At 44.0% G+C, this 21,654-nt stretch overlaps 1 protein-coding gene across 1 annotated transcript in view; it reads right to left on the bottom strand.

Annotated features, from left to right (window-relative positions):
* Positions 1-21,654, bottom strand: part of LOC135542125 (rho GTPase-activating protein 39-like) — a 50,489-nt gene that overhangs the window by 25,117 nt on the left and 3,718 nt on the right. Inside the window, 1 exon segment of the mRNA XM_064968804.1 lies at positions 860-2,233. Within this exon segment, the coding sequence (XP_064824876.1) occupies positions 860-2,233 (1,374 nt within the window).

The following is a 21,654-nucleotide window of genomic DNA, read 5'->3' as shown; positions in this document are numbered from 1 at the left end:
GTGAGGTCCTCCACGTGGCTGAGGATTGATGCCCAGGACCCAGGTAGAGAGCAGAGGGGCCAGGGGGAAGTGAAGAGACACAGACAACTCTAGGGTCCCCTGTTAAGATCTAACTGGAACGTAGAAGTTCTGTATGTTATTACCCAAGAACAGACAACACTCCTTTCCTCTGAAACGTTATTAAAGGGGACCTCAGTCATGTTTTGTCTACGGTGGTATGGCTTCCCCCACCAGAGACCCCATTGGTCTTTGATGGCAAGGGGCCTCGTGTTGTTTTAGGAAAAATAAATGAGCGTATATGGGGCTGGAGTAGAGCGTAGCGGCAGTGAGCAGCACACAGGGGCACTGAGACAGCACTAGTGGCCATGGGCCAGGGGAAATAGAGCTGGCATGTGTGGAATCTGCCTCTCAAGGGGAGATGCTGGTTTGGATTCTGCCACCGCGCTGAGCACACGATAGGGTCTTTGAATGGCCCTTACTGTTAGGTGCCTTTCTACCAACATGAAGGGAGAGGGGAATGTCATGCACTTTATGACTGCACCCGTCTTCACATTTGGTAGCAATTGCTTTAAAATGGTTGCGGTGTGATTCACAGAGAAAATTATGAAAACGTGGTGCATGTGGAATGTCAGGATAAGTGAGAGTGAAAATAAAGGAGTCCGAGGTAGCCTTACTTGTCAAATGGTCTCATGCCCAAAGCATTTTAAAGTCAGTATGCCACAATGGGATAACAAATAGGTTTTTGCTATTACCATATGGCCTCTTTACTGTAACATGATTCTCTAATAGTTAAATCCAACCATGTCCTCCCTATCAACAGTCATTTGGTTCAATAGCAAAACAAAGAGATCAGACGTACCTCAGTGACTCCTTGCTTTCGTCCGAGCTGTTGTCTCCCTGAGCTGGTCTGCTGTCCACCACTGTGTCTGAAGTCTCTCTCTCGCTTGGGGTCTCAGGGGTTCTGGGGACAGGCTCACTATCCTCTGGACGAGGGGTGCGGTGTCCCTGGCTGCCTGTACTCCCCAGGCTTCCTGGTTCATGGTGCTCTGGGAGAGGGGTGCGGTGTCCCTGGCTGTCAGTACTCCCCGCTCCATAATGCTCTGGATGAGGGGTGCGGTGTCCGTGGCTGTCTGGACTCCCCAGGCTTCCTGCTCCATAATGCTCTGGATGAGGGGTGCGGTGTCCGTGGCTGTCTGGACTCCCCAGGCTTCCTGCTCCATAATGCTCTGGATGAGGGGTGCGGTGTCCCTGGCTGTCTGTACTCCCCAGGCTTCCTGCTCCATAATGCTCTGGATGAGGGGTGCGGTGTCCCTGGCGGTCTGTACTCCCCGCTCCATAATGGTCTGGACGAGGGGTGCGGTGTCGCTGGCTGCCTGTACTCCCCAGGCTTCCTGGTTCATGGTGCTCTGGACGAGGGGTGCGGTGTCGCTGGCTGCCTGTACTCCCCAGGCTTCCTGGTTCATGGTGCTCTGGACGAGGGGTGCGGTGTCCCTGGCTGTCTGTAGTCCCCGCTCCATAATGCTCTAGATGAGGGGTACGGTGTCCCTGGCTGTCTGTACTCCCCGCTCCATAATGCTCTGCAAGAGGGGTGCGGTGTCGCTGGCTGCCTGTACTCCCCAGGCTTCCTGGTTCATGGTGCTCTGGATGAGGGGTGCGGTGTCCCTGGCTGTCTGTACTCCCCAGGCTTCCTGCTCCATACTGCTCTGGACGAGGGGTGCGGTGTCGCTGGCTGCCTGTACTCCCCAGGCTTCCTGGTTCATGGTGCTCTGGATGAGGGGTGCGGTGTCCCTGGCTGTCTGTACTCCCCACTCCATAATGCTCTGGATGAGGGGTGCGGTGTCCCTGGCTGTCTGTACTCCCCGCTCCATAATGCTCTGGACGAGGGGTGCGGTGTCCCTGGCTGCCTGTACTCCCCAGTCTACCTGTTCCGAGCTCCCTGCCCCTCTCTCCAGTTCCCCCGGCCCGCTTGGCCTCAGAGCAGCGCTTCATAGCCTGTAGCTGGGAGAGGGGAACTATGTCGCCCCCTTGGGGTCGGTGCCAGACAGTCTGGCGTCCTACAGAGTTGTAGTAGTAGAAGCGGCCGCTCTGGGGGTCAAATAGCTCCCACCACTGGTTGCCGTCAGCCTGACGAACGGGAGCGCCTAAGGGAGGGTCCCAGCCGCATTCGCCAGTGGCCAGGTTCACATACATGCGCTCCCGAGAGCGTGGCTCTAGGATCTCCACCCAATCTGGACTAAAAAACAGACACAGAAAATAATGTTGTTAGGACTGAGAGTAGCAAGAAAAACAGCTTTGATGCGATAAATAACAAAACACTTTGTTCAGTATGGAAATCCTACTGATATGACCATCCCTGTTAAATGCTTATCCGATAACCTGCACACAAGTTAAAGTCAAAAACGTACTAAAAAGCAAACACCCTTACACGACCCATATGTATAGTGAATGTTTGTGACCACAACACGTGTCCATCTGTGTGTGAGTGCTATAGAATGCTGGTTCAGCAGTGATGTCATCCCTCTGGTGGGCTGAGGAGCAGCGGGAGTAGCTCTGTGCGTCTGTGATCTGACTAAGGGACAGGTGGAACCGCTCTGTACGGCACTAGGACCACAGCCGGCAGGCCTGGAGAGCACCATCCGAGCCAACAGCACCACACAGGGCATGGCATGAGGATCATTAGCAGCTAACTCAGCAGAACACAGAGGGCTGGGAAGGGGCGGGGAGGCGTTTGAGACTGGCCCACATACACACACAGACAGGGTACAGAGGAATGTGTCATTGAGAAAGGGGGCAACCTGTCAGATTGAGGAGATACATTTGGGTCATGTTTCCCTTTGAGAAATCCCTTATATGGTCTCTTTTGATCTAGTTCTCTGATGCAGAGCAACTTCAAGTGTGCCAATGAATCCATGAGGGACCCACAGCCAGCCTGTCGTGTCCTTATAGTCGGCTGAGAACCCGGTTCGGGGCAAGGTTGGGGAGGCAGGAGGTAGAGACAGGGCAATGGAGAAGAACCTCAGGAGGCTGAAAATATTTGGCATGGGCCCTCAGATCTTCAAAAGTTATACAGCTGAACCATTGAGAGCATCTTGACTGGGTGCATCACTGCTTGGTATTGCAACTGCTTGGCACCACCACTTCACTGATAGAGTTCAGTGTGTCAAATCGGAGGGTCTGCTGTCCGGACCTCTGGCAGTCTCTATGGGGGTGCCACAGGGTTCAATTCTTGGACCGACTCTCTTCTCTGTATACATCAATGATGTCGCTCTTGCTGCTGGTGAGTCTCTGATCCACCTCTACGCAGACGACACCATTTTGTATACGTCTGGCCCTTCTTTGGACACTGTGTTAACAACCATCCAGGCAAGCTTCAATGCCATACTCTCCTTCCGTGGCCTCCAATTGCTCTTAAATACAAGTAAAACTAAATGCATGCTCTTCAACCGATCGCTACCCGCACCTGCCCGCCTGTCCAACATCACTATTCTGGACGGCTCTGATTTAGAATACGTGGACAACTACAAATACTTAGGTGTCTGGTTAGACTGTAAACTCTCCTTCCAGACCCATATCAAATATCTCCAATCCAAAGTTAAATCTAGAATTGGCTTCCTATTTCGCAACAAAGCATCCTTCACTCATGCTGCCAAACATACCCTTGTAAAACTGACCATCCTACCAATCCTCGACATTGGCGATGTCATTTACAAAATAGCCTCCAATACCCTACTCAACAAATTGGATGCAGTCTATCACAGTGCAATCCGTTTTGTCACCAAAGCCCCATATACTACCCACCATTGCAACCTGTACGCTCTCGTTGGCTGGCCCTCGCTTCATACTCGTCGCCAAACCCACTGGCTCCATGTCATCTACAAGACCCTGCTAGGTAAAGTCCCCCCTTATCTCAGCTCGCTGGTCACCATAGCACACGCTCCAGCAGGTATATCTCTCTAGTCACCCCCAAAACCAAATTCTTTCTTTGGCCGCCTCTCCTTCCAGTTCTCTGCTGCCAATGACTGGAACGAACTACAAAAAGCACTGAAACTGGAAACACTTATCTCCCTCACTAGCTTTAAGCACCAACTGTCAGAGCAGCTCACAGATTACTGCACCTGTACATAGCCCACCTATATTTTAGCCCAAACAACTACCTCTTTCCCTACTGTATTTAATTTATTTTGCTCCTTTGCACCCCATTATTTTTATTTCTACTTTGCACATTCTTCCATTGCAAATCTACGATTCCAGTGTTTTACTTGCTATATTGTATTTACTTTGCCACCATGGCCTTTTTTTTGCCTTTACCTCCCTTATCTCACCTCATTTGCTCACATCGTATATAGACTTGTTTATACTGTATGTTTGTTTTGCTCCATGTGTAACTCTGTGTCGTTGTATGTGTCGAACTGCTTTGCCTTATCTTGGCCAGGTCGCAATTGTAAATGAGAACTTGTTCTCAACTTGCCTACCTGGTTAAATAAAGGTGAAATAAAATAAATAAATAAATAAAAAATAAATATCAACAGTTTGATGACCTAAAGGTGAAATAAAATAAATCTGACCGCAAGGTGCTACAGAGGGTAGTGCGTACGGACCAAAATAAGAATTTGTTCTTAACTGACTTGCCTAGTTAAATAAAGGTAAAATAAAAATAAACTCCCTATACCCCAGTAGCGATGATTGATAGTATAGTTTTACCATAATCCGGCCTCAAACTCTCTCTGACCTGTTTGACCTAGCTCTGATTGGTTGTCATGCCAGTTGCTAGGGTGCCGGACACCCTTCGGACTCTCCAGGTCACACTTCTCAGTCTCCTCCAAGCAGTTGCGGAGAGAGCAGAAAACTCCTACACCTATGTCCTACTCAACACAACTGGACTTCTGTGGACTGGGATGGTGTGCGTGCACAAAGGGAGTTGCATGACATGTATATTGTTCTCCAAAGTTAGTTGTATATGCTACCTGCACACAATACATTTATCAACCAGGTCATTCAAGATTGAAGTAGAATTGGATGTCTATCCATGTCCTGAGGAAGTCGGGAAGGGGCAACAGTGAGCACTATTACCATCAAGTAGGCTTGGGTTTTGCTAGGGTGTTGTGGACAGGAGTGGTGGATGGGCGTACTCCCATGACTCTGGATCAGAAGGTTGCGCGTTCTATCCTAGTCCTGGACACAGGTTAGTAATTTTTGGTTTTAACCGTTTCCCAAACCTTAACTATTCTGAATAAGTGCCGAAACTTAATCCTTAACTTCAAAATTTGGAGAAATGGAATGATACCGAGCAGCAAGAGCAACAAAAATTATTCCAAATGTGACGTTTGAAGAACGTGGATGGTCTAATTCTGCAGTGAGACGGAGCTTGTTGACATGTATATATTGTTTCTATTGTTAAAAGCTGTTGCTCTATTTGTGCTATTAGTTATTGCATTGTGTAAAGTGTGTTCATTACCTTGGTTTATGTCCATTAGAGAACCACAACCATTCCAGTACATCTCCATGTACCTGAATGTTTGTGTGTGTAAATAAAGTTCCTGTGTGTGTTAACACTTGTGTTGCTTTATTCCCCTTTAACTGGGGGGCGGTGTCAGTGGTTGACAGACCAGTAAATGCATAGAGCCTGGGTTTTTTTTCTTCAAGTGTACTCCAAGATCATCATGGACGAGAGTATTTGACCATTTCCCCACAATTTGGGACACATGGCCAGAGAACATGTGGTGAAGGGGGGGAGCAGGGTGTCTGGCACGGGCCACAGTACACAACACATGCCCAACACATGCCCAACACATGCCACCCGCACCCCCAGTCTCAAAATAGCCTCAGAAGAGAAGAATACCAGCCAAGTCAACAGGACTGCCTTTGCATTGGGCATAAAGCTCAGTGGAAACTATCTGTATGCGTTCCCCTCGTCACTGCCAGGTTAACATCCAGGGGGACAGGGGCCCTCCACATGATCCCTGCCTGTGTGGTGTCAGTGTGAATGTTTCTGCTGTCTGTTGGGAGACCATCTGCCTACCACTCTGAACAAGGACACATAATTCCCTGTCACAGCTTACATGACTGTAATTAACATGACCCACCTCTTCAAGAAGAGAGACGAATAAATCTAACTTAGCCCGGTTTTCTCTGAGCATCTGCAGTCAAAGAATGTAAGAGTCCACATACATCATTATGTGAGAGAGAGAATGACAGAGACAGGCAGACAATGTAATGGCAATGTAAACATGTTTCACATGCAAATAAAGCCTCTTTGAATTGAGAGAGTTTGATGTGATGAGGGATAGACATGATGGGGGGGGGTTACAAGTCTAGCTAATCACAAAAGAGAATTCCTGCAGTGAGGTGCCATGGATAGTTTCAGTCGAGGAGGGGATGACTTTTATACTGATGGATCAAAAGCTTAATGGGCGGGAAGCGGGTGGAAATAAAGGGACAGTCAAACTAGAGACATGAGCAGTCAATAGTCCTATCCCACACACCCACTCCTCAGCCTCCCTCCCACTGCTTCCAGTCTCCCAAGCAGGCATTACCTTACAGCAGCAAGCATAGTAGTGGGGGTGTGTGTAGCATAGGACTATTGACTGCTTATGCCTCCAGTTTGACTGTCACAATATTATCTTTGCTCTAGTCAGTTGTATCTGCACCAAAATGCCAGTATTTTTCCTTCAAGCTTGTTCTTCATATTTTTAAAATAGTAAGCCAATTTGTTTTCTTATGGCTCTCTTCCCCTCTGCAGCAGACATGGTGAGCAATGTGCTTGGAACATCGAATCGCAATAAAAAAAAAATTGTAGTAACGGCACGTACGTATCGTGACAATATCGCAATGTGAGGTCCCTGGCAATTCCCAGCCCTAAAACAGAGCACTTCACTTTGGATTCAACCCTGTCAAAGTCACGTTTTGGCATTACATTATTGTAATGAGAGACAAAAATCTGAAAGAGAAAACACAGCAGCGGAGAGATGTTGTGAACACGTGCATAAGACACCACCATGTAAACGTGCTGACAGGAAACCGGGCATTAAAGGTCATGTGCATAGGCCATAGTTAGATGTGTAGGAGCAGCGTGGGGTACAGTGGATGCATAATGGACTTTCCACCAGGGTAAATAAACAGTAGGATACAAAGTGGAACCAGCATCTCGCTGACAGCCGCTGATAAGCAGGAAAATGGACTGGCGGTCAGGTATTGGAATTCTTGGAAGATGTATTCTGGGAACTCTTATACAAGATCAACACCCTCCCCGATATCGAACTATGTGATGTTTAACATTATCCAGCCACTCAAGTTCACTGTGCAGAGTAGAGATCGACCCTCTTTCAAATGGTTGGTGAGATAGGGTTGAACTGTTACAGTGTTACTCGATGGTCAAACTAATCTGTTCCACTAGAGCTAGTCGCTGAGTTAGAAGTGTGTGAGTATGCAGTTGGCATACTCAATAGAAAAATCACTGGGTAAAAATAGCCCATATCAGGGGATATCTTCCCATGACACATTTTTGATATTCTAGAGAATACAGATAATTTCCAATACATATTGAGTTTTGTGGATATGCACCATATCCTGACAAATTCTGAATCCACATGTGTCTTTTAGACATATGATACTGGGATTACTCATGGGCATTTCCTACGGACGGCGGGATGTGCTCATTAGATATCCGGAGGCAGGCCTATGTGAACATCTTATTTTCTCCATATGATGACAAATCACGGCCGGTTAGGGATCCCGAGTGGCGCAGCGGTCTAAGGCACTGCATCTCAGTGCTAGAGGCGTCACTACAGACCGTGGTTCGATTCCAGGCTGTATCACAACCGGCCGTGATTGGGAGTCCCATAGGGCGGCCCACAAATGGCCCAGCATCGTCCGGGTTAGGATTTGGCCGGTGAAGGCCGTTATTGTAAATAAGAATTTGTTCTTAACTGACTTGCCTTGTTAAATAAAGGTTCAATAAAAAAATGAACTGACAGTAGGTCTACATAGTATATGCTCTTGAGTGACGGCCACATCAGGATCTTGATATGCTAAATAAGGACAATTTGTGATTTTATTTCTGTAAAAAATGCAATGTGTTTGCCTTTCAGTGCCTTGTATAGCCTACTACTGAATATGGTGCAAATGTATGCTCAGATATGTCTATTGAAATGCTTTTTTTGTTGAGAATATTATAACTCTTTCAGGAGTTCTACAAATATTCTACAAATATGTAAGCTGGAGCAAGCGCATCAGGGGAACGTATCTCACCCCAGATATCTCCCTGGACTCATACGGTAGCAGGGAGATTTGAGGTCCGGATTGGATGCATGTAGAAACTGTCCCATTACAGAGAATATCCTAGCTCTGTATATGAAATAAGGAAATGCATATCTGGAGCATACTCCTTACAGTATATCTAATAAAATGTCAGATATCCGGAAATGTATAGGTCAAGATATTCCCTGATATTTACCCTTTTCTCCCAGTGTAATGTTTACAAATGGTTTGGAATGCAGTCCGCATAACTCCAGTAAAGTTGAAAACACTACTATAAATGTTTTATAATGATCTGAAATGAAGTCTTTATACATGTGCTCGTGTGACTAATTTTTTATTGTTTAATTGTTATTTCACCTTTATTTAACCAGGTAGGCAAGTTGAGAACAAGTTCTCATTTACAATTGCAACCTGGCCAAGATAAAGCAAAGCAGTTCGACACAAACAATAACAGAGTTACACATGGAGTAAAACAAACATAGTCAATAATAGAGTAGAAAAATAAGTCTATATACAATGTGAGCAAATGAGGGAGGTAAAGGCAAAAAAAGCCCATGGTGGCGAAGTAAATACAATATAGCAAGTAAAACACTGTTAAATGTTAAATTTGCAGTGGAAGAATGTGCAAAGTAGAAATAAAAATAATGGGGTGCAAAGGAGCAAAATAAATAAATACAGTAGGGGAAGAGGTAGTTGTTATTATAGATGGGCTATGTACAGGTGCAGTAATCTGTGAGCTGCACTGACAGCTGGTGCTTAAAGCTAGTGAGGGAGATAAGTGTTTCCAGTTTCAGAGATGTTTGTAGTTCATTCCAGTCATTGGCAGTAGAGAACTGGAAGGAGAGGTGGCCAAAGGAAGAATTGGTTTTGGGGGTGACCAGAGAGATATACCTGCTGGAGCGTGTGCTACAGGTGGGTGCTGCTATGGTGACCAGCGAGCTGAGATAAGGGGGGACTTTACCTAGCAGGGTCTTGTAGATGAACTGGAGCAAGTGGGTTTGGCGACGAGTACGAAGCGAGGGCCAGCCAACAAGAGTGTACAGGTCTCAGTGGTGGGTCGTACATGGGGATTTGGTGACAAAACAGATGGCACTGTGATAGACTGCATCAAATTTATTGAGTAGGGTATTGGAGGCTATTTTGTAAATGACATCGCCGAAGTCGAGGATCGGTAGGATGGTCAGTTTTACGAGGGTATGTTTGGCAGCATGAGTGAAGGATGCTTTGCTGCGAAATAGGAAGCCAATTCTAGATGGAACTTTGGATTGGAGATGTTTGATGTGAGTCTGGAAGGAGAGCTTACAGTCTAATCAGACACCTAGGCATTTGTAGTTGTCCACATATTCTAAGTAAGAACCGTCCAGAGTAGTGATGCTGGACGGGCGAGCAGGTGCAGGCAGAGATCGGTTGAAGAGCATGCATTTAGTTTTACTTGTATTTAAGAGCAGTTGGAGGCCACAGAAGGAGAGTTGTATGGCATTGAAGCTCGTCTGGAGGGTTGTTAACACATTGTCCAAAGAAGGGCCAGAAGTATACAAAATGGTGTCGTCTGCGTAGAGGTGGATCAGAGACTCACCAGCAGCAAGAGCGACATCATTGATGTATACAGAGAAGAGAGTCAGCCCAAGAATTGAAACCTGTGGCATCCCCATAGAGACTGCCAGAGGCCCGGAAAACAGGCCCTCCGATTTGACACACTGAACTCTATCAGAGAAGTAGTTGGTGAACCAGGCAAGGAAATCATTTGAGAAACCAAGGCTATCGAGTCTGCCGATGAGGATGTGGTGATTGACAGAGTCGAAAGCCTTAGCCAGGTCAATTAATACAGCCGCACAGTATTGTTTCTTATCAATGGCGGTTAAGATATCGTTTAGGACCTTGAGCGTGGCTGAGGTGCACCCATGACCAGCTCTGAAACCAGATTGCGGTGGGATTCGAAATGGACGGTAATCTGTTTGTTGACTTGGCTTTCGAAGACCTTAGAAAGGCAGGGTAGGACAGATATAGGTCTGTAGCAGTTTGGGTCAAGAGTGTCCCCCCCCCTTTGAAGAGGGGGATGACCGCAGCTGCTTTCCAATTTTTGGGAATCTCAGACGACACGAAAGAGGTTGAACAGGCTAGTAATAGGGGTTGCAACAATTTCAGCAGATAATTTTAGAAAGAAAGGGTCCAGATTGTCTAGCCCAGCTGATTTGTAGGGGTCCAGATTTTGCAGCTCTTTCAGAACATCAGCTGAGTGGATTTGGGAGAAGGAGAAATGGGGAAGGCAGGGTACAGTGCAGTTGACCGGGATAGGGCTAGCCAGGTGTAAAGCATGACCAGCTGTAGAAAATGCTTATTGAAATATGTGAAGCATAGACATAATACACCTACTATGCCACAGGTAAGACAGTGCTTAAGATAAATTGTTAACATATATCCTAATACTGGTGTTTGGTTCTTATTATTTTCTAGATCTGATAACACATTCACACTCTCTCCATGGAAGGCACACAGGTTCTTTATCTCCAATCTGGGTCAAGGAGACGTCTATGCACCAAGTGGTTATTCTAGGATGACAAAAAAATACTCAAAAACACCTCCCCAAACAGAAAACACGACAGGGCATTGCAACAAGACCAACATAAACATACGCACACTCTCTCCTCCATCCTGTTTCTCCTAGCCACTATGTGTCAGACGTCTCATTCTCAATAATAACTTCATCCACAACCCACAATTTACAGTTGTCCCAAAATAACTTGATGTTGAATGGCGTTTCCCGAGAAGGCAGAACAGCATTCTACTCATGGAATCTGCTCCATTGTTTTAAAACAACCCAAAGTATAGATGACAGTTTTCCCAGCAGTGAAAAACATAGGAGTGGACATTGCATTGTCTGAAAATAGGGCAACACAGTTCTGTCATTGTTTAGTTTTGGCTTTCAATCAAATTCAAATTCCAGTATAGCTCAAATCGATTCCCTCAAAGATAAACTATTGTGAAAAAAGGTTTTCCTCCAAGTACCTCAGCCACAATGAAGTGAAGAGACAGGAGACTATAGCCCTGTACAGAAGACTGTCTAACAGGAGACATACAAGTTGATGTAAAGACAGATGGTCTAAAGGTTGAAGAACAGAAATCTAAACCAATGGGGAATAACTGCATGTGTATATCTAAATTCATTGGAAATAGGACTAAAGCCATCAGTGACCAACTTAAAACAGCCATTTAATGTTTACTGCCCTCGTAAACCAACATCTAACCTCGCCTAACAACAGGTTATTCAGGGAGACTCTGCCCTGTCTCCTGAGGACCAGCCCAGGCTGATGTTTCAAACGTGGGCTGTCATTTAGCTAACCTAGCACTCCGTCCACCAGTGCCAAACTAAGTCAGCCTGAGTGTATTTACAGACCTACTATTTCCTATCTGAAGACATAAAATATTCTTTCTGCTCAGATACTGGTCTTATAAATAACAAACTCTAAATTCAGAGTTAAAATCCTCCTTACTCACCTTGCAAAACAGGTTACAGAGGTCCTTTGGAAATGTGTCAGAGGCTGGAATCAGACAATATAAAGACAACAAACCTTCTTCTATAAGCCATCCAGCCCAGTCGTGCGAGCAGCGGCATACACCTCAAAAGAAAAAGGCCACCTTTGTTTGATTATGTGTTACGTTCAAAGTCTATACAGCATAGCTGCCAGGCAACCTGCTTATCCAAATATTGTAAAACATAATGTGTTGTAAAGACAGACATTGTGCTGTACTCGACAGTAGCCCCATTAGCAGTAGGGATGTGATAACAAATTGACAATTTATCTTAAATGCTTAAACTGCCCTTTTTTATTGGTTTTCCTTTGAGACAATAACAAAAACAGAAATTGTCATGTGAACTCAATGCAGAATATGATCCTATTGCGTATGGTGGTCCTATTGCATAGGATCGCTAGTGGGCAATGAAGTTCTATATACTGAATCTCAAAGCGAACACTTGGCCCATAAGCAAGTGGCCACTCGAGTCTTCAAGAGATTTGGCAAAAATTAACATTGAGATGATGTGCACCTGATGTCCCAACTGCCACATCAATATTCCAAAATCAAAATCCATTTGCGCACATTGTCTCCCATGACATGTCTTGTGCATGACTTACTCACTATTAAAATACAGGCACTGGGGCAGACAGCATATACTCTGATAGACAGTGAGAAAGTTAGCTAGCTTCACTGACAAACACAGGGATGGAATGTCTAAGAATGTTAGGCAGTGCACCAATAAACAGTATGTAGTTTGTCACTTAATTACGATAGTTTGACAGCTTGCTGATGAAGTTGTAGACATGTGTCTAGCAGTCAGTCCATACTTTAGCATGTTTCCAAAGCACTAATCGCTGGCACCAATAGATTGTAATGTTGGGTCAGCTAAAATCCCAGCGCAGCAGCCGACTCGAAACTGTACTAAATCAGGGTAGAGCCGTCTGTTCACTGCATTTCTCTGCCATTTTTCCAATATGCCGATACTGTGCAAGCGCTTTATATTAGTGGCAAATAATTTGAAAGATGCATCTCTCCTACTACCATTACAGAATTCTTGCGTTAGTTATTTGTTTAATTTGTATTTTTCCCTTAGTGATGATGATCGGGACCTGCTAGTGGTAGTTCTGTGGTAACTGCACTGGGATTTTGTGGAAGAAAATCTTAATCTTAATCAGAAAAACTAACGTCCCAATTTTGTTTAAACGTTCACACCCCGAATTAGCAGTGTGTAATTCAGACTGTAGCATGTCCCCTTTAGTGTATAGTGTATGCTAGAGTTAGGGGCCCCCAGAACACACAGCATATCAATGTATCTGCAATGAACACAAGGGAGCTAACAGCTTAAGTAAACCAAGATGATGTATGTATGGATGTCAGGTGTAGGCTTATGGCCATTTATTACATTTAGAACTTTAATCAAACATCACTCTAACAACTAGCCACTAGGCTTGGATGGTATCCAGGTTGTCATACCGACCTTGTTCTATCCTGAGATATTCAGTAATACCAGCACTGAACACAAGGAGCGCTATTTTAAGCAATGCAATCCCATAGCAAATGCTAGCTAAATGTTAACAAACACATGAAAACATTTTTATAAAGTCTTTGACAAACTATTTCCAGGACAGACATCCCAGCTCATAAAAGGTATACAAGTATCTCAAAAATGTTACTCAACGTTTGCTGCATGCACAAAACAAATATTGGCTTTTGATCAAGGAGGGAATTCTCTGTTGTTGTTGTTACCAAGAGGAGCTTGATTGCAAGAAGCTAACCACTTAGCTAGCTAAGAAGTTAGTAAACCAAATGGATAACTGCACAGCATTTAGCGCATTTTAGACAGTTAACTTAATAGTTCTAAGATATCAAACAGTGAGTGACTCACAAGGCTCTGGTCTCTCGTGGTTGTGTGCTTGTAAACTGACTGGGGACTACCGATAAGCTTCAAAATGTAAAATAATGTGACAGGTGAAATGAACACGTTATGCTTTATCTCCTAACATATTGCACAAGTTGACTGCAGGCATGTACTAAAAAGTAGCTACAAATATTCAAATGTATAAAAAAACAAAACTTCAAAGTAGTAGTTTAAATGGTATTGAAAAACTATCCTGTGGCCATTTCCAAATACCCCGATATACGGCATACCATTGAAGCCAACTAGCCACACATTTTCTGAATTAGGAATAGGATACAGAGTATTGGGTCACCATTGTACTGGACAGACACCGGGAGGAACCCACATCCAGGCTTGAGAGAACAATCAGAGGGAGTGGAGAGAGTGCACATGTTTCAGATGACATAGAACAGCCCTGCACCTGTCACACACATTCTTTGCTTCTATTGTTTTTCAACTCTAATTCCAACCGTCCCACCAATTCTCCTCATTGGCAACACAATAAATGGGAGGATTAAAACCTGGTGCTTCATTACATCTGTAGGCCTAACAGCAATGTGCTTTATATCAGGCCCTGAAGGCTGCATACTGTCTGCCCCTTTAGAATGTGAATGGGTTTATTTGCCATTGATTCTACTGTAGTGCTAAGAAGCCTGTTAAACTTCTTCCCCACTGCAGGAGTGCCCTGAGGATAAAGGTAATTGTGGTGAGGAGATTAATGAAGTATGGGATCTGTCCCTAGCCATTGGGGCATAGGGTCTCCCTCGTGGGACCGAGAAAGGAGCTCATGCGATGGTGACTTTAATGGAGTCGTGAAATCCTCAGACTAGGAAGCATTTGGTCGGATGTCTCTGGGTTATGGACGGTTTTTGTGGTCGTATAGGTGTGTTTCAATTGTTTTTGAAAAAAGGTTCTGGTGTCTTTCTTTCTGAAGTAGCCTACATCAGCCTGACAGGACCATTGCTGACCACTTCTCCAAAAGGTTGTCAACCCCCCCCCACACACACATCCTGAACACTGGGGGCCAGTGTTCAGGCATGATAAAGCTGGCTTTGTGTTAAGAGATCAAATAAAGCACAGGAGCAGTGGTGGAAAAAGTACCCAATTGTTATACTTGAGTAAAAATAACTCTGGACAGTTCTGACTTAGAATATGTGGACAACTATAAATAACTAGGTGTCTAGCTAGACTGTAAACTCTCCTTCCAGACTCATATTAGGCATCTCCAATTCAAAATTAAATCTAGAATCGGATTCCTATTTCGCAACAGGCTTCCTTCACTCATGCTGCCAAACATACTGACTGACTATCCTACCGATCCTTGACTTCGGCGATGTCATTCACAAAATAGCCTCCAACACTCCACTCAGCAAATTGGATGTAGTCTATCACAGTGCCACTGCGACCTGTATGCTCACGTTGGCTGGTTCTCGCTTCATATTCGTTGCCAAACCCACTGGCTCTGGGTCTCCTATAAGTCTTTCTAGGTAAAGCGCCGCCTTATCTCAGATCACTGGTCAACATAGCAACACCCACCCCTGTAGCACACACTCCAGCAGGTATATTTTACTGGTCATCCGTAAAGCCAACACCTCCTTTGGCCGCCTTTCCTTTCAGTTCTCTGCTGCCAATGACTGGAACGAATTGCGAAAATCACTGAATGAAGTTGGAGACATATCTCCCTCTAACATTAAGCGTCAGCTGTCAGAGCAGCTTACTGATCGCTTAAGCTGTACACAGACCATCTGTAAAAAAATATATATAAAAAAACATCCAACCAACTACCTACCTACCTCATCCCCATATTTGTTTTTCTGCTCTTTTGCACACTATTATTTCTACTTGCACATCCTCATCTACACATCTATCACTCCAATGTAAATTGAAATTACTTCGCCACTATGGCCTATTTATTGCCTCACCTCCTTACTTCATTTGCACACACTGTATACAGATTTTTCTATTCTGTTATTGACTGTACGTTTGTTTATGTGTAACTGTTGTTTTTGTCGCACTGATTTGCTTTATCTTGGCCAGGTCACAGTTGTAAATGACAACTTGTTCTCAACTGGCCTACCTGGTTAAATTAAATAAATAAATAAAAAAGACACCTTCATAGAAAATGACTCAAGTAAACATCACCCAGTAAAATACTACTTGAGTAAAAGTCTAAAAGTATTTGCTTTTAAATATACTTAAGTATCAAAAGTAAATGTAATTGCTAAAATATACTTAAGTATCAAACGTAAAAGTATAATTTCAAATTCCTTATATTAAGCAAATCAGATGGCAGGATGTTTTTATTTTTTTAATGTACGGATAGCCAGGGGCACACTCCAAACACTTAAACATAATTTACAAACAAAGCATTTGTGTTTAGTCAGTCCGCCAGATCAGATGCAGTTGTCAAAAATATAAATAGTAAAGTACAGATACCCCCCAAAAATAACTTAAGTAGTACTTTCAAGTATTTTTTACTTATGTACATTACACCACTGCACAGGAGATAGGCAGGCTGGGAGAGCAGGTTGCCAAGGAGGGGCAGATAGGTAAAGAACTTTAAGCCCCAGCCAGCAGCCCTACGGCCACATTCTGCATGGCTAGCAGGGAGAGAACAGGAGCCTGTACTATACACGCTGCCACCCTGCAGGGTCACCTCCACAAGGTTCATGATGACTGGGTAGCCCCAGCATAAAATGCACCAATTCCTTGGTGAGGGAATATAAAACACCTGTTTGCTATTAAGTGACCTTTATCACTAGTATCACCTGTGAGTGACACTGCACAACTCCAAACCTGACTGTCTGGGAGCCATAAGGTGTGTCATATTTGAAGCTGGGTTCTGTCTGTTCCAAATCAATGGTTCAGCTCAAAGTGGACATTCCGCAGCTTGCTTTTTGCCCTCTACATAATAGCTGTCAGTTCATCTTCAGAAGTGTAGAAAGGGAAATTCCCTGTGTCTCTGCACCAAAACAACTATGAAATTAAATAAAAATACATTTAAATCAACAGTTCGAGAATATCATAACTTGTATCATAATTTGTTTGTCTTCTGAGAGGTTTCTAGTGTTACATAAACCCAGAGGGTGTCTTGTGAAAGAATAAAAACCTGAGCCAATCATATGCATTACAATGCGTATGCAGTGTACCCTATGCTAATGCCTGATGGCCATGGACAATGGGCTCTATTGTCAGATCAGCAAACCAGACTTCATTCAACTAGAACTGTCTCTATTACCATTCCCACAAGGGCCGCCAGCCAATCATAGCCCTCCATCGGAGTACAGTGGGTGGAGCTTGGGACATGTTTAGGAGATTCGGGGTGAACTCCATCAACAGCTGCGATAATCCAAATCATGAACAGTTTGCACTTCTCCTGCCCTGGGATTAAGACTACATTTTTGAGTTGACAAGGTGGCCCTTGAAAATGGATTGATTTTCCAATATTATTTCCAACTTACAGTTTTACATTACCAGATAGGATATACTCTTTCCCAATTCATACAAGGGTCCCACTCTCAACCCAATGCCCCTACAACAAACTCTCTCTGTGTGCGAGTCAAGATTAAACAAGACCTTCCTATTGGTTTAGATGTGGAATATTTGAATGTTGGCAGGCCACCTTCACAGGCTTACTTTGGGCCTCGCCTCCAAAATAACTAAGAAACAGTGCTCTATGGTGGCTGTATGGAGGCTTTTGTCTTGGACTTCGCCCACCATCCCGCTCTTCCTACCACTAAATTAATGCTGGGAACTTCCGGCCCCTCATAGCCCAGCAGGACAGGTCCAGTGACTGTCTCTCTGAGACATGAGACAGCAGCAGGGTCAAACCACAATAAATCCTATTTTACAGGGGACAAGCCTGACCAACAACAGCCCCCTTTACCCCCTACAGGCCTCCTCTATTCCTCCTCCCAACCTCAAACAAATGAGCACTATCAGGTCAGACGGCCTCTGGACGAGAGTGAGCATGTGGGACATAGAGACAGAGTACAGGGTGTTTACAAAATACACGACTCAATGTCAGTCAATACCAGGAATAATGGAGTCACTTGTCCAAACAAATATGGAGATAAATGAACCGATTAGGATGCAACTCTGATTAAGGTTTGTTATTTCTTTGTCCATTCCTTATCAGAGGTGAAATGTAACAAATGAGGACATAAACCAACATTTAGGGCTGAGAATATTTTTTTTTTAAGTCCATAAGGAGTTAACCTCAGCCATCTGCTTGGACAATAGTCCAACAACACCCTTTCTATTCAATGTTCTTGTTGAACTATGTAGTTGGACAGTCTCTGTATGTAACTGCATTTTGAGTTGCGCCTGCGGTCTCTGTTCCCCATCTCCTGCCAACATGACCACAACCCCAGTGTCTAAACCAGGGCCGAGTTACAGGGTGAGAGGGGGGTCAGAGGTGGCCAAGTGAGCCACACAGGAAAGAGGCATCCATCTGGGTGATCCCCCCTGAGGAAATGGGCTGCTGATGGCAGGCAGGTTCTGGATCAGACTAAAGGCTTCCGCATGCGTCGGATCATCTTGAGATGCTGTAGCCTTCCTCAAAACAGTCAGAAGTAAACTAAGATAGATTTCTTGAGTTGTTTTTTATTTTAACGTTTTTGCCGAGGAGATGTTAGTTGCACAATTGTATTTCTAAATAAGATGTTTCGAGCAGTATTCCTCAAGTGAAAACATGTGCATGAAAACGAGTCTACCATTGAATGACAACACTTCATTGAATAATCCCTACTGTTGACCAATGACCGATGAAAGGGCGTAGACTTCGCCTCCGAACTTTGGCTTGCTTCGAGAAAATGCCTTGCCGAAAACCAAAACAAACAAAATGACGTCATAATATATGCACAAACTATTCTGAACTGTTTCGGATGGGAAGCATGCGGACAACTTAGCACACAGACTAGTTATGCTGTTAACGTTTGCACTGAGACTCCAGGAATGAGACGGCCAGGAAGGATAATGTCCTCTCTAGGGGACCAGGGTGGAGAATTCGATTAACATAATTCTAATCACCACAGAATTACAGAGGGCTGGGAAAGGAATGAGTTGCTCCAATCAAACATGAAGACATCCTCCAACACATTTAACAATAGGAAACACAACTGTTAGTACCTGACTACTCAGTGATGATATCAAACTTCCCTTTATTACCTAAAAACCTGAGGATGCAGGTGAAGGTCTTGTCTCTAAATCATTACCATCTGTAACTTTTGGACTGGTAGTCCCAATGTAACCCTAATGCAAGGAACATGAGCACTTAAAAAACTAAACCATGTTTACCACAGCTGAGGTCAGAAAGTTAAGCCAGTCCTTTAGCTCTGTCTAAGAAGGATTCCAAATGTCAGAGGTTGAATTGGGACGGGGCACACAAATTTGATAGAAAAAAAGAGCTCCATCACCTTGGTAAAAGCCAAAGAGAATCACAGAAGGGTGAATGAGTGTTAATGACTTATCACGTTCTTTCATCCTAACGTTTTAACCAATCTCTACAGAAAATGAACAATCAGCACCGCAGAACAACGAGACATAATACATCGGACTAGCCCTTAACGGCCCAATCCAACACATCCATCATCAAAGCCATTGGTTGTCTGACGGAGATCCTGCCTTCACATTGTCATGTTTCTCCCAAAAGGCCTGGCTGGCTGGTTTGCACTGGGGTAACCTTGCTAGAGGAATGCAGTGTCCTGTCCTCCTTTGTCTGTAGACCATTGTGAGTCTACAGAGTAAACAGAGGGACAACATCCTATTGTGAGGCATCTCAGGAGCTCACAATCATTTCCTACTCTGACCCGCTAAAAGTATTTAGACATTTTAAAAGTAAGGTTAATTAGCTAGACTATATTTAGGCCCTCTCCAACAAGAATTATTTTTAATAAGGGAGTTTTTCAGTCCACCCCAATGTGAGAGTTGTTTTTGGAACTATGTTTAGCTCAGAAAGAGCAGACAGTGAGGCAAATTGTTTTTGTATTAAACTTTCCTCTCTTCCAAGACGCAGGTTCTTGTCATTCTGCGAGCACACTTCTGGGATTTGTTACAATAAACCATATCTAATGATATACATGTATGGATGTTTCAATTTGAATTTGCCTTCTATAAAAAAGTATTTGAATGTTTGGTTTATTGAAATGTGATAAGCCGTATGTAACGTCCATTTTTATAGTTTACTTTGCTACTTGAGTCATCGCTTGCTGCCTCTTTCCACAAAGACCTAGCCCTGCCCCTTGTCATTCAAGTAGCGCATGTTGTTCCTTGACCACAAGACACTTGCCTTCAGTCTGCATGGTTAATGCAGCACATTTTATTTTTATTTTATTTAACCTTTATTTAACCAGGTAGGCTAGTTGAGAACAAGTTCTCATTTATAACTGCGACCTGGCCAAGATAAAGCATAGCAGTGTGAACAGACAACACAGAGTTACACATGGAGTAAACAATTAACAAGTCAATAACACAGTAGAAAAAAAGAGAGTATATACATTGTGTGCAAAAGGCATGAGGAGGTAGGCGGATAATTACAATTTTGCAGATTAACACTGGAGTGATAAATGATCAGATGTTCATGTACAGGTAGAGATACTGGTGTGCAAAAGAGCAGAAAAGTAAACAAATATACACAGTATGGGGATTAGGTAGGTAAATTGGGTGGGCTATTTACCGATGGGCTATGTACAGCTACAGCGAAGGGTTAGCTGCTCAGATAGCAGATGTTTGAAGTTGGTGAGGGAGATAAGTCTCCAACTTCAGCGATTTTTGCAATTCGTTCCAGTCACAGGCAGCAGAGAACTGGAACGAAAGGTGGCCAAATGAGGTGTTGGCTTTAGGGATGATCAGTGAGATACACCTGCTGGAGCGCGTGCTACGGGTGGGTGTTGCCATCGTGACCAGTGAACTGAGATAAGGCGGAGCTTTACCTAGCATGGACCTGTAGATGACCTGAAGCCAGTGGGTCTGGCGACGAATATGTAGCGAGGGCCAGCCGACTAGAGCATACAGGTCGCAGTGGTGGGTGGTATAAGGTGCTTTAGTAACAAAACGGATGGCACTGTGATAAACTGCATCCAGTTTGCTGAGTATAGTATTGGAAGCTATTTTGTAAATGACGTCGCCGAAGTCGAGGATCGGTAGGATAGTCAGTTTTACTAGGGTAAGTTTGGCGGCGTGAGTGAATGAGGCTTTGTTGTGGAATAGAAAGCCGACTCTAGATTTGATTTTAGATTGGAGATGTTTGATATGAGTCTGAAAGGAGAGTTTACAGTCTAGCCAGACACCTAGGTACTTATAGATGTCCACATATTCTAGGTCGGAACCATCCAGGGAACCATCCTGGGTGGTGATGCTAGTCGGGCGTGCGGGTGCAGGCAGCGAACAGTTGAAAAGCATGCATTTGGTTTTACTAGCGTTTAAGAGCAGTTGGAGGCCACAGAAGAAGGGTTGTATGGCGTTGCAACAATGTCGATGGTAACGATGCTATCTTCACTGTGCTTCTTAATATAAATTCACTAGCATTATATAATAATACTATTAATTTGTGTTTCTTACATCTGCAAACAGCTAGTTTACATTTTCTTAGAAAGTTAGCTAATTCTTAGCAAATTGGTAGCCACAAATGCTAATCGCTAGCTAATAAAATGTACTGAGTCAAAGCAAATGTAATTAGCTATACAGCTTGATAATACCAGTGATTAGGTAGACCTAAATCAGCATGTTTGTGCAACAGTATCTTCAAATCAAAGAGAAATATGTTCGCTACATGAAGTAGCTGAGAGAAAACATTTAAGGTAGCCAAAGATTTTACAGTCCCCTAGGAAACACAACACTTTCGTTCCTACCCTTTCACATTAACGCCTCCCTGACATTTTTCATTCTTTGTCATATCAAACACTGTATTCAAAAGTTCCCACTATTATATTCTAACTATAGAATTAGAATAATCATTATATTTCCACGATTCCAACAGATCTGTC

Source organism: Oncorhynchus masou, chromosome 6 (genome assembly GCF_036934945.1).
Source record: "Oncorhynchus masou masou isolate Uvic2021 chromosome 6, UVic_Omas_1.1, whole genome shotgun sequence".
In the NCBI taxonomy this organism is placed as follows: Eukaryota; Metazoa; Chordata; class Actinopteri; order Salmoniformes; family Salmonidae; genus Oncorhynchus; species Oncorhynchus masou.
The sequence above is the reverse complement of the archived record's forward strand: the minus strand, read 5'-3'. Positions and strand labels throughout refer to the sequence as shown.